We start from the raw sequence: 13,988 nt of genomic DNA on the forward strand, positions 1-13,988 counted from the left end.
CCCTGAGTCACTGTCTGTGTAGGCAATCGCAGCTACGAGGCCGAGACAAGGCATGAGCATTACGTCCTTGGCTCCTGGCTACCTCCAACCACTCCACCATCCTTATGTGGTAGTAACGCTCCAAAGGTCACAGTGTCCCTTTCTAGCACTGCACTGTCAGACAGAGATGTAGGCTTTGTGCCACAAGAGTAAGGCAAGATGAAGCAGACTGGTTCTTCAGCAGAGTGCAAAGTTACAGGGATCTGTGAAGTTCCTTGCGGCCAGATATCCGAACACTGATCCTAATGCACCCTGCATCTGGGAAAACTTTGAAAACCACAAGGTCTTCACAAAAGCCTTGTCCGCTTCAGCTAAACTCTGCATGTTAACAAGTGTCTGCTATTGATCATGGTAATTCAGCTTCAGGATTTAAACAAGGAGAATTAGTAAGAAGGAAGGGGAGGTGCTCACACACTTTGATGTGGATGCAGTTCAAGACCTTCCCCTCATTCCCCTGGCCATGGATCCCCCACAGCTCATGCAGGCCTTGCATTTGCTCTTTAGGCACAGCACGGCAGGGTGCATGTGCAAGGGGGAAGGGAAGTCACACTGCTCCTACCCCTGGCCACCTTTGTAGAGGCAGCAGATAGCTGCTGAGACTGGGTGGAAGATTATCATTGGCTATGTGACACGTTGGTCTTGTTTCTTAAGGGAAAGAAGCTGCGAGCAGGAAGACATCGGGTCATTGGTGTTGTCTGCAGCCTGGTGGATGACACTACATCCAGAACTGTGCTGGAGAAAAGAGAGCAGCAGCCATTCCTGCAGAGTTCCCTCTGCACTGACACATCTTGTGCTGCTCACACCTGTAACACCTTCTGGAAGGGTGATGATGCTTCTCTCCTTTGCTCCCTGAGATTATGGATCTGCCCTGATGCTCTGAAGTAACTCATAAAGGCAATCCGGATGTTTGAGACAGGACATGTTGCAGAAAGAGTAATTCTTAGTTTGATTCACTGGCTCGTTTTCAGACCACTTTGTACTGGTGATCTCTTAGGATTAAAGCACATTTATAACTTTTCATGCTTCAACTCTGAGTCAGGCATCAGGTCAAGCTTGCGTAACCACTGCATGGAGCTGCAATGGCCAGCCTGACCGGCAGGCCCCAGCTGAGCGATACCAGGTAACAAGATACTTGAGAAAGCTGATGGAGGAGTGAAGCACCGATTGGGACTGCGTGAACAACCACTGCAACCGCTCATGGGAAAAACATCAGTGATTTGGGTTGCTGGACCAGTTTCCATTTCCCTGCAAAAAGGCAAGGAATTCAAGGGCACTATCAAGGGAGGAGTGGGTATTTAGCAGAAGTTGCTATGGTCAAGATGGGTTTCTAGCTGGATGGTGAGAAGCCAGAAATGCGTATTATGATCCCTGAGACATCCCCATTCTCTGGCTGCCTCTGCCCAGTGCATGCCTTCACTGCTTGGTGTTTCCTGTTGGTGTGCTTCAGCCAACATTATTCACTCCTGTTTTTTTACCGTGAGCCAAGTGCTTACTGGCTATTCCACAACTGATCAAAACAGAAAGAAATCAACAAAACTACAACACCTTCTGGCCTCAGAAGAGTGAGAGGAGGGAAAGCAAGCAGCAGTGTGCTCTACTGTGTGCCATGGTTCATGTGCGGGTGCTCAAAAGCAAGAGCAGCTACCTAACCTGGGCTTGGAGATCTGAGCTCCACAAGACCCTAGGCCAGTGAGCAATGTGACCCTGCTCTGCTGGTCTCTTGTCTGATGGCCTGAAAGCATCACGTGGCAGGTCAAGATGCTGCTTTCCACTGTCCTGCTCACTGCCACAGGCGGAGCTCCCTGTCCTCTGCATCCCACCCTTACCTTAAAAGGCACTGCAGATTTATAGGAGTCAGGCACTTCCCAGCTCAGCAACACAGACGTTTTCATGACGGCATTGACGCGGAAGTTCTTAGCAAACACTGAAATGAAAAACAAGATATTTGAGCACTGTAAGGCCAAGTCAGGAGGGAGCCAGGCAGCAGCTCGGCTCCAAGTCTCTCTTTGTCTAACTCAGCAGCAGAGGTCAAAGAGTTCAGCTACAGCAGAGAAGCGAGAGATGAGGAGAAAAGAGCAGCAGCCTTTTACCAAGTCTCCAGTCTCCAGTGGAGTTTCGCTTTTTGACTATCCAGCATCACAGAAAAGAAGCTGTAGGCTGAACTGTACCCTTCCTCTCTCCCCCCTCCACTCACACTCTCTTGGCCCTTTGCCATGATCAAAGAACAGTGGTGCTCAGGTACTGGATCTGCAGATGATCCTACCCAGCCGTCTGCTCCAGTTCAAGCAAGAGCCTTTCATGTACAGATAAAACAGCAAAGTGTGCCTGTGGACTGACAAAGGCAATTAAGCTACCACCAACACCCCTCTCCCCCCAAATGGCAACTTTAAGGAAACCTTCATTGAGCCTCCCCTCGCTGAACTAGTTTTAGACTAGGGAGCCACACAGTACCTGATCTCATTAGTCAGAGCAAAGGGGAGCCTCATGAACCAAAGCAAAGGTCCCTGTCCTGGAGGCAGAGCTTGCTGCTAGGGCTTGTTAGAGGGGCACTTACCTTGCTCAACAGGCATGGTCCGGGACTGGATGCTGGGGCTGAGCGGCCCAACCCCCTTATTGGTGCGGGCCCTCACTTTGATGTCGTAAGTGGTATCGGGCTTCAAATTCGTCAAAGTGATACTTGTGTCCTTGGTGATGTTAACCAGGTCCTGCTGGCTATTTATGTCCCTGTATACCACTGTGTAGTTGACGATCTTGCCGTTTCTTTCTGCCAAGACCGGGGGGTCCCATGCAACTTCTGTGGTTGAAGTGGTGAGACCCACCACGCGCAGGTTCTGTGGGAAGCCGCTTGGCACGTCTTCCGCCGTAGTGATCTCCTTCTCAAACTCCTCTCCTGGGCCAGCTCTGTTCTTGGCAGACAATTTGAAGAGGTACGTGGCCCCCTTGTGCAGGTTGGTCACAGTGTAGTGATGGTCTCTCTTCCCGAAGTCTATCGTGTTCATCTTTTCCTCATCAAGACGTCTGTACTGCAGCCGGTAACCCAGCAGCTCCCCTACCATCTCCTTGGGTGGGTGCCACTGGATGAGGGCTGTGTTCATGGCTGTCGTGCTAATCATCATGGTGGGCTTCCCCGGGACTGCAACATAAACACACAATGACCATCTATAGCCTGGGAGGAGGGGAAGGAAGGACCGCTTCTGTGCTGCTCAGTCCGTGAGGATTGAGGAAAGTGGGGAAGTTCAGACAACAGGGTGAAGAGGATGACAGACAATTCACATGGATAGAGGCAGACCGACCCTAATCCACTGGCGAGGGAAGCTGGAGCCAGCCAGCTCTTGGCTGCCATTTTCCCATGTGCTGCCATCTAAACAGGCAATAAAGTCAGCCATATCCAGCCCCAAATTCATCCCCTTTTACAGGAAAGGTTTAAGGTACCTCAAAGCATCACATTTATCTCAGAGAAGATCTGAATCCTGTCCTCCCAATCAGTGGTCTTCAGACACTCCAGCTAGTGCACGGCACCAGGCCACGCCGGCCCCGGTGCACTGTACCACAACAGACACACAGAAGCCCGAGTCCAGCATCCTGATCTGTCTGGAGGCAGACAAATTTCATCCTGAAACCTTGCAGTTTTACCATCTGCAGAGGCAGCGAGCAGAGCTGGGTGGGCTGTTTGCCATCAGAATACATTTTGGTTTAGCTGATGAGCAGATTCGTGATGTCAGTGTTGATGTGAAAGGTGAACACAAGTGTTCCACAGGATTTTTGCTTATGCTGCACAAGTCAAGGGGCGTTGCCGTCACTGGTTAGGAACTGATGGCTTTAAATTGATGGTTTAATACCTTGATCTCCTTCAGTTAAAAAAAGGATGCGTCTTCACATCAGCTCAGATTTGTAAACAAATCAACTGATAGGGAAGATACTCAGAATCAAAGGGATGGGGCCACTGATATGAAAACAAAAATGGGACTGTAGCCAAACCTAGTTAAATATGCTTGCACAGTTTAGTAATGTATGAGGCCACAGATGAGCCCAAGAGAAAAACGTATTTGACAGAATTATGCCCCGATTTTGCCATCAGAGGGCGATACCAACACTACCCTTTGAGGTCAAGCCTGCAGACAAGCCAGTACAAAGGCAGCTCTGGGGGTGGTTTTGTAGGTATTCAAGACATACAATTACATTTCCACTGCCAGTGCCATCCTCCTTGCACTCATAATACAATGTCTAACAGCAGCTAGTATTAAGGGACACATTATTTTCAAAGCTGATTCCAAATATTAACTTTAAATGTGCATCATAATATGGGAAGACCCACTGTGGTTTACAGTGCAACACTGGGATGGTTAGGAAGCTTTTCCTGTTTATAGGACAGCTGTAGCAATTTGATGAACAGAGCATACATCATGGTGAGGCACAAGGGAGACAGCATTTGAGATTGTGACAGTGGAAACTACCTCTGGAGCTCCCCATATGCAGTACGGAGGAGATGGCAAGCTGTTCCTTGTTTAAAAGCACCAGGAACAAAGGCTCTCAGTTTGCACAAGCTGCATTCCCATAATAACAAGTGGTAAATACTGTTCCTGCGGCTGGTGTGAGGAAGCAGCAGAATTATCAGTTGTAGGACAGGTCTAGTGAGTGGAAATCGGGGACAAGACAATGTCAACTAGTTGGTGCCACCGCTAAAGGCAAGCTTGACCACATCCGGAGGAAAGCACCTGATGAACTCCTGGGTGCCCCTGCTCCAGGCCGAGGCTCCTGTGTTGCACTAGGCACAGGGTACGAGTCTCTACTGAGATAGCAGAACCGAACAGGCTGGGATCACCGGGACCTAGAAGTTGTGTCCGCAGCACTCCTACGGCAGGATTTGTTGCATTCCAGATTTTACCATGGCTCTAGGAGCAGCTGGGCTCAGCTCTGTAAGCCTGGGGAGGCAGCAGTAGCAATGGCCAGGGTGGGGAGCTGAGAACCACCTCTGAGGAGCCCTCTGTGCCAGGGGCCATCCCACGTGGCACTGCAGTCACCGCAGGAAGCAAGAAATGGCACTCTCGCCTAGGGGAACAACGTGAGGACAGGCCATGACTCCAAAGCTGAGGGAGGGCCTGGACTTTCAGACTTCCTCTTCCCAGGTCTCTGGACTATGCAGATGAGCTCAGACCCATGAGTTTCATTGCTCTTTCACGGGCCCTGGCAGTGTCTGTCCATCTGTTTGCTGCACTTTGCTCAGGTGATCCAGTGGCAAAGCCTGTAAGTAAGGGCTGGAGATCACAAGAGTATGTACCTGTGCAGCATCTCCAGCCCTCTCGCTTCCTCCTGCACAGGTGCCTTGGCCATACTCCCTGTGCACCTCCTGGGAGGTTTTACCACCACCCCTACGAGGCTGTGGTATCCGCTTCCCACACTCACCTGCCCCTGTGGTGGTGATGACTTTCGGCTTGCTGCGGGCACCATCTCCCTTGGTGGTGTAGGCAGCGACTGTGACTGAGTAGGTGGTTTCGGGCAGCAGGCCTCCAATGACCGTCTCCTGGGAGCGCATCCATGAGGTGGAGAAGAGGCAAACGAGAAAAGCAAATACTTGTTACTGGAGTGAGCAGAAGGAGGGCACTGGGGTCAGCCTCTCCAACCAGAACACAGTGACACACTCACTGGCTCACACCCGTGCATCGCACTCAAGCACACATCTTGCACAGAGCAAGCAAACATCAATCGCTGCCACTCCAACGTTCACCTGGCCTAATTTCAACCCCTGCCTCTAACACTTGGCTGTTTCAGGGACCCACCAGCAACCTGTGTCAGCAGCTGCGCTCTCCCACGGCTTCCGCCAAGAGGGAGATCTGCTCCAGAGATGGTCCTGCATGAAGCCAGGGCCACCCTGCCACAGCAAGTCTGAGAGTAAGAGGACTGTGGAGCTGTGAACCAGAGCAAAAGCCAGTTCAGCTGGTTGCGGAAACCTCTTGGGGGCTAATTTGGGGATTTTTAAAGTTGCCTCTTGCAGCAGAGCTGCAGGGAACACAGAGAGGCAACCCAGGCAGCAGCATGGCCATGCCAGGCGGGAAGCCCCGGGCAAGGAGCACCTGCAGCACTACAACACTGCGTTCACCCTCCCTGCCAGGCACGGTGTTGTAAGGATGGGACGGGGTCAGTGCAAGGTGTTGGCAAGACCTGGAGGGAAAACTCTGCGCTGTGGGAGGTCCGTGAGGAGCGTGGACTCGGCAGGGTGCTAGCACCCTTGCATGCTCTGGCTTCCTCTGGGCAGGAGGAGGGCACGGCTCCACACTTCAATTTGAGATCAAAGAGGGGAGCACTGCTCCTCCCTCCTGGCCTCCAGCGGCAACATGACTTGTGCCAAACCTGGCTGGCCAGGCCTGCAAATGAGCAAGCACAGCGAGCTCAGCAGCTCCCAGCAGCTCTCTGTGAGCTCAGGGCAGGTACCCCTGAACTGCGTTCATCTGTGGGTGCTGTGAAATGGACCAGGACCATTAGCACTAATAACGCATCAGGTCAGGGAGCAAGAGACAACCGGGCTGGAGCAGGGGCTGGGGAAGCTTTTGGAAAGGAGGCAGAGGCTCTGGGTTGGTTATTTACCCTGTCAGACAAGGAGAAGAGCAGAGATGGAGAGGGTAAAGCTCAAGTCGCCGAGGACAGGCAGCATAGGCACTGTCAGAGGCTGCTCTAGGGGTCTGATCTCTGCCTGGGGGATCCCTGCCAGCTTGAGGGGTATGAGGGGTGCCTGTGGTTGCTCTCAGAGCACAGCCAGTCTCCCATCACTCACTCGCACAAACACCCACACTATTAAACCTGCTGATTTCCAGTCAGTGCTGCTGGTTCAGGTTACCTGCCCAGGCCTACTCATCAAAATCACCGTGTTACCATCGCGGAACCAGCCAGCCCAGAGAAAAATCAACAAGCACCAACAAGAACCCCACCAAAATCACCGTGTGAACCAGAGTCCGATCCCAACTCCGCCCCTGCAGCAGATCGTGTGTGCGGGTGAGTGGACACGCAGTCCGATCGGTGCCAATGGACCCGCGGGGGAAGCACTCACACAAAACCTGCAGACTCTGAACATCCCAAGAGAATTCCCTCCTCCCAAATCCATGCAAAGAGAAATTCTCACGCAAAAGCATGCCACCGGGAGCAAAGCAAGCGAGCTGGGAGGAGGGGAGAGAGATGAGGGATGGATGAAAGAAGGTCTGATTGCATAATGTAAATACAGGGCTGTCATGACAAAGCCACTCTGAGCGAGAATCCTCCGTATAAAGCAGGAGGAGAAACGCATCGTGCCAGGGAAGCTCACAGTAGGGCACATAATTGAATTGCTGACTCTAAAAAGGTCATTTTCTAGTTTGTTCCTCCAAATTTATATTTCAAAATTATGTGGGAAAAATTGGATTTAACTGTTTAAATGTGATTGTTTTCTTATTACTATCTGTGTTTCAGCCAAAGGTCACGGTTGAGACTGTAGGTTGTTTTTCATGACTACGATCAATGTGGTTTAAAGATTATATATCTAATTTTACCATGTAACTTGGTGGGCCAACTACTGCAGAAAGTAGGATGCACCTCCTGAGTCGATCACTTGAGCCTGCCTAAAACTGCACTGCAACAAGCTGAAAATACAGATTATAGGAAATGTCAATTGCTTTTCTGCATTTACTAGCAATCTAAATGCCAATTTTCTCTGGATTTGCTGCTTGTGGAAGGTTTCACAATGTAACTCTCCAGCCTCATTAAGGGAGCGAAAGGGATGTTTTGACAGCACTGTGTCTACAAAATTCACAAATCGATTTACCAAACCCCTCTTTTCCAACCTGGAATACACACAAGTGGTACTTACATGGTCGACGGAGTCCTCAGCTCTCCACTGACGGGGGAGAAAGGAAGGAGGAGAGAAAAATGGAGACACAGAATTTTAAGGGGCAACGTGTAGGAAGGGGATGACGACGACAACGACAACAGCAGGGGTTAGCAGGACTGGGCTGGGGGGATTATAACACTTACACACAGAGGGTCACTTGGCACAGGCTGTGCCAAGGGAAGAGATGGCATAGAGCAATTTTCGACATGCTGCTAGCCTGCGCAGTAGGTCTGAGATCATTCACACAAACAGGGGCAAAGAGCTTCCTTCTCATACGGATGGAGAGGTTACCACTTCCTAACTTGGCAGTCCTTTCCCCTTCTGGCTTTGTTTGCACTTTTCTGCCTCTTCCACAAGCAGAAGCAAGAAGGGACAGCTTGTACCAACAAGGCTCTGGGGCTGACTGCTGCCCCACAAGTCACTCACAACAGTTTTGTGGCCTAATCTCCACTTTCTGTCCCAGCCACCATCTCTTGTTAAGAACCGAAGACTTCAACACACAAAACTCAGAGGGCACTGTCTGCAGGAAAGTACCAATGCAACATTTACAGAGCTTCTCTTTCCCGTATCATTTGAAAGAAAATGCTCTGTGGACCTCAGAAAACTGAGAGGTGCCGTCTCTTGTAAGCAGTGCAAGAGAGGCTAACATCTTACATAGAGCTCCACACGAAGCTGCTCCTCTCCAACAGCGGGTGGCTTGGAGCAAGGCTCAACCTGGTGCATGTACTGAGGAAACAGCTTCTCACTCCCAATTACACAACACCAAACGGCAAACACTCGTTTCACAAGAGCAGCCCTGCAGGTAAGACTTCCACACAAACCATTTCCCAGAAAAAGCTCACATGGATTCCCAGCCATGGCAGCTCAGTTAGGGCTCTGAAGAGGGAACATACAGGTTTCTGGCTGGATTTGGGGTTCTAAGGCATCAAAGCTGCATTGGGGTGGTGAGACTTAGCAGACCTTGGCTGCTGCCACGCATGCCCGTAGCACTGTTCTTTGTGATTGATGCACCAAAGGAAGGTTTGCAGAGATCACAGTGAGCTCTCTCAGCCAAGGTGATGCGTTACATCTCAGGTTACTAAATATGCCTGGAGGAAGCACCGGTGATGGGTTCAAGCACAGAGATGAAAGAGGAAGATAGGTATTATTGCCCCTGACTCACAGTGTGAGCCTTGGCAAGCCTTGCTTCTGAGCCTGAGCTGCCAGCTGTGAAATGGCACTCAGATACTGACTTGCTCAGGACACCGGGAAGCCCAGCTAATGCTGCTGAAGTGCCCGGAAACCTGCAAGTGCGGCAGAAGTACTAAGTGGTATTAAAGCTACAAGTTGCCTTTTGTACTCAGGCTACTTGAGGTGGCTTTCACAGGTTGCAGCCTATCGCAGTGGCAGAGTACTCTCCTCAGCAGTAAAATACATGGCATACCTTCAAAATATTTGTTATTTTATTCTCTAAATTCAGAAAGCAGCAGCTATTGGAGAAACGTTCCTCTAAGATTTTATTATAGTTCACTTATTTGATGCCATGAGACTGCAGCAGAATTATCCCCCTAAACCATCTTAAAATTTAATTTCAGCGAAGAGGTCAAGCTGTCCCTAAAGACTTCCTATAAAGCCAAGGCCCTCGCTAAGTATTATGCTCACTAAAGGCCCTCTTTCCACACACATCTGGGTGTTATTTCCAGCATTGCATGCTTAGCTCAACCCAAGTCATTGCTGTTGATGTCCTACCTGTGCCAGCCAGCCCACACCGTGGTCAACAGCCACACACTCTGCCCTGCTGATCTAAAACCTGGCAAAAGTCTTGTGACAGGAAGGATACGAGGCCTGGTAGCTCTTTCTCCCACAAGGACACTTCTGCTCCAACACCACGTCCCTGGTGGATGTGGGCCATGTGGATGGTAACACCCCAACCACATAGCTGCAGGAGCAGAAGGTGACACCCCACTGCAACGAGCAGTAGAGCAGACCCAGGCTCAGGAGGCTACTGCGTCCCACAGCCTCTCGCACCACAGCAGGGAGTTTATCACCCACTAGGATTTTAGACCAAGTGTTTAATGTTCAAACTCTGTTTGCTCTTATGTTTCAGTGGACTTTAATCTTGCATCAGATCAGAGTGCAAAGAAACACCTTGAGATCTGTGCTGGAGGAAGAACAGTGAAAAGCCAGGCCTGCATCAATACCCTGGTATAAATTCAGTTTCATTATGAAAATATCATCTGCAGATCAAAACATTTCCTTCCTTAAACTAGCTCAATTGCTTCTTAACTGTTTAAGGTTGGTCAGTAAGACAAATTGATCTGAAAAGCCCAGGAGCTGTCATAAAAAGAACTCAGACAGTGCTGTGTGCATGAGGCAGGATGGCTCAGAGAAGTGCTAAAGCTAACAGTGTGTATTTATGGCAGCTGCAATGCCTTAACGTTTCATTTTACACCTCAACACTGCACAGCGTAGTCATGTCTCACCAGGGAATGGCTGTTTTCCCTGACCATGGCTCTTGCAAAACACAGACTGAAGCCCTCCTAAACAGCCCCAGCTATGGGATGTGGATATTGCAGTTTTCCTGCAGATCCTTCTCTCTGCTTCAGTGACTGTGGCGCAACAGTGAAACTCCAGATGTAAACTTGGGTGCTCAGCTTGTGGGATACGGAGGGGTCTGAGGGCTCCAGAACTTCACCTTTGTCCATTACTGAAATGCCTCTTGCACGATGCCTTTCAGTTTTGTTCCACTTACAAAGTAGAGTACATCTCGCCTCCACGCCAGACTCTTACCTAGACAAGTTCACGTGCATGAGGAGTTGTTCCAAGTAGATTCAGATAAAGATCCTTGACTATCACCCAGCGAAAGAGGGAGGCTGTAAATTCCTCTGTGTTATGCCTGGGGTGGGCACTGCCCAGGGAGAATAGGAGTCTCTGCTTCCCCTTTCTCCTCTGATCTCAATCCAACTGCTTGAAGTGCTTGCCACTACTTCTTCCTGCTCTTCTGGAGCAAGCTGGTGGGATGTGCACTTGGTCTGCGTGCTGGATGGAGAAGTGCCGCCTGTGAAGACCACACCATCTTCCTGTGAGCCTGCAGCCCTTCTTGTGGGCAGCACACCTCTCCCCTGCCATGACTCTGTTTGCAGAGCAGGAGGAGGAGGTGGCAGGAGTTTCTCCTCCACAAAGCCTGACCTCCTTGTACCCAGCCAGCTCCCAGCAACAGCAGCACTGCAAATCTCTCTGGGCAGGCTGGATCTGCAGAGGGCTGTAAGCAGCGGGGCTAATGTGCACGCTGCATCCCCAGAGCAATGCAGGCAGCAAGCTCCCCGGCAAATATGCTGCACAGTTGAGGGCAGGAGCAGTTATCGACACTGCAGCATGGGGAGAAAGTCCCCCCTCAAAACGTTCCAATCGGGGCTGAGGACAAGCAGGCTGGGAGCAGGACATAATGGATCAACAGCTAGATTCATGCAGGGTCTAGTTGCCTGTCTTGGAAAGAGTAAACAAGAGTCATGCTTGCACAGGAACCTGAATGGGAAGACCTGTCCTCCCCTGGCCCTGCTGCCTCCTTTGTGCCCAGCGCTCCAGACTCAGCACTGCTGCCTGGCGCTGCTCAGCACTGAGCTCCGCAGGGCACACAGGACTGGTACCTGGGAAGGGATGGAGGGGATCAAGCCCACTGCTCCTCCTGACATGCTGCAGCTGCCCAGGGATTGGAGACCGAAGAAAGCAGGTGGGCCCTGCCCTCCCCTGAAGAACCTAATGCTTGTGCCCCATGGCCCTGCTACCCCCACTCCCTCAAGCAGGTGAGGACTTGTATGAGAGTGGTGGAGTGCAGCGGAGACCCTGCACTGGTGCTCCCGCTCCTTTCAAAGGTGTTTTCTCAGTGCTCAGATGTGTCGTGCACAAGACCCAGGGCACAGAAATGAATCTTCTGCTATCGCTCACCACAGGACCTGGCTGAGCCGTGATGGGCAGGGCCTGTGCAGAGGTGGTGTGGGTATCTGACCCAGCTCTGCAGCAATACACACGCTCTCCCTGGGCACTCCTCCACAGAGCATGGTCACATTTGCTTGTCCATCAGTCTGTCAGTAGGAGGTGAGAGCTCAGACTGGAAGGCACGGAGAAGTCTGATGGAGGTAATCAGTCACAGGCGCAGCCACCGAGGGGAGGGAGAGGCCTCAGCTCCATTGCAGGACCTTCCTAACAACTGATTACTCTCCCTAGGCAGAAGGCTGTAAAATAAAATGTGATGTCTCCAGCACCAGGGCCCCCACTTCTCTGCTGATGTTTTAGTCCTTTCCGCTCAAATGGTTTTGAAAACTCAGAATCTATACTATCTGCATAGCTAACATCTCTATACCCTTTCCTTTTTCCTTTCATCTTCATTCACTCTCTATTTCTCATCTTCAATCAGGAAAAATCATGAGTCAGCTTTAATACCAGTGTCTTCATGCCATCTGCAGGAAGCAGATTATGTGGTACATACCTACTCAAAATCAGCAGACAGCCTGCCTAGGCAGGAGGAGGGGCTCTCCCTACATGTCCAGAGAATTTCTTCTCTGACCCCAGATTTTCAATCAGTTTAATTCTCTCCTTGTGCACTGGTATGAATGTTTATGAGTACTGAACTGTGCCTATATTCTGGCCATCTTCATCCTGTGACCTTCAGGGACAGGTGTTCCAGCGAATCTTTTTGTTTTCTTCCATAGAAAATAACTCTTCCAAGACTACTCGTTAAAGTTTGATCTGGCTGTTTGCAAAGACATGCACTGCTGTACTGAAAGATGGCAGCTCTTACAGGGTTCTTCAGCTTCTGGAGCAGATGTATTTCATCACAAGCAGAGGTCATGTCTGGCTTCTCACTCTTTCGGGAAATAAAGATCTCTTCTGCCAAGTCACTGAAACCTCTTCCCTGCAGGGTCATCATTAGTTTATCCCAAGAGTGACATGACTCCTTCAGAGTACTCACTTCTCTGCAACTATCTTTTGGCCTTAATTTCCATCCAAAACTTACAGCGGATGAGTTCAGCACCATACACACCAGAATAAAAAAATCACAGCAATCAAGAACTTCTCCCACATAAATTCACCAAATACGAAAGACTGGTAAGTGGTCTGACAGGCCAGGAAACTCCAAGCAACTTGCCTCCTTAATGCACACATTCAAAATAATGCAAAATCCAGCACTCCTTGGAAAGTTTCTGGCTCTAGCATCCTCATTCCTGCACATTAGCATGGGGTTTCTCTCTCTGAAATGTATGAGTAAGGAGTGAAAGCAGAACTGGCTGGGTAAGCATAAAATATTTGAAAACACCAACAAGAACAACATTGCCAACTTTGCCCACCTACGCTTGGGACCAACCCATTAACTCCAAACTCCAGCTGAACAACACAGCATCAATTGTTCAAACAACACAGAAGATTATATCCTCCTGGAATAAGTAAAGGGCAGTAAGCAGCTTTTCTAACGATTAAAATAAAGCAAGATCTGAAACATCAACAGAGACGTGCCCCAGACAACACTGCAAGGTTCCTCAAAGCATTTTCTCTCTTTAAGTTTTCCCCTTCCACATTATTACTGAGTTTTATCCTTCAGAATATGAATGGGGAGTAAAGCTGCCTCTGTGCACTGCACTCCCCACTGACAAACGTATAAATGATTCACAGCTGCGTTCAGGAGACAGATCAATTAATCGTTGCAGCTCTCCAGTATTTATATTGGGCATCATTCAAGCAAGCCAGCTCTGAATCGATTACTCATCGCTTCCAACAGCAGCAGATCCTGTACTTCATTTATACGATTATCTTTGTTGAGAACAGCATGGGTCATCCAGGACGAAGGACCCTTGCTCCAAAGAAGAGCTGTATTTCATCACAGACCAAAAACTTCCCTGGACCCTGGGAAAGAGGCAGCTAGGCACTGCTGGGCTCAGCAGAATGTATAACCATGCCTGGAGCACTGTGTGGGAACAGGGCCTCAGCTCACAGGAGTTCGCATAAATATGAGCAGAATGTTGTAAGGGGATTGCAGAGGGCAAAGTCATTTACAGGCAATGTGGGCCTACACCTCACTCTTCCCCCCCGCCCTCTCCTCAGCCTCTCCCAGACTCAGCTG

General features: G+C 50.1%; 1 protein-coding gene across 6 annotated transcripts in view; it reads right to left on the reverse strand.

Moving 5' to 3' along the window:
- The window catches only part of PTPRF (protein tyrosine phosphatase receptor type F), a 393,615-nt gene that overhangs the window by 48,352 nt on the left and 331,275 nt on the right, over positions 1-13,988 (reverse strand). For all 6 annotated transcript variants that reach the window (XM_072867821.1, XM_072867824.1, XM_072867825.1 and 3 more), the window contains 3 exons: positions 5,443-5,560; positions 2,594-3,172; positions 1,866-1,963 (listed from right to left, as the gene is read on the reverse strand). In XM_072867821.1, the coding sequence (XP_072723922.1) occupies positions 1,866-1,963; positions 2,594-3,172; positions 5,443-5,560 (795 nt within the window). The remainder of the gene's footprint in view (positions 1-1,865; positions 1,964-2,593; positions 3,173-5,442; positions 5,561-13,988) is intronic.

This window comes from Ciconia boyciana, chromosome 7 (genome assembly GCF_034638445.1).
Source record: "Ciconia boyciana chromosome 7, ASM3463844v1, whole genome shotgun sequence".
Classification (NCBI taxonomy): domain Eukaryota; kingdom Metazoa; phylum Chordata; class Aves; order Ciconiiformes; family Ciconiidae; genus Ciconia; species Ciconia boyciana.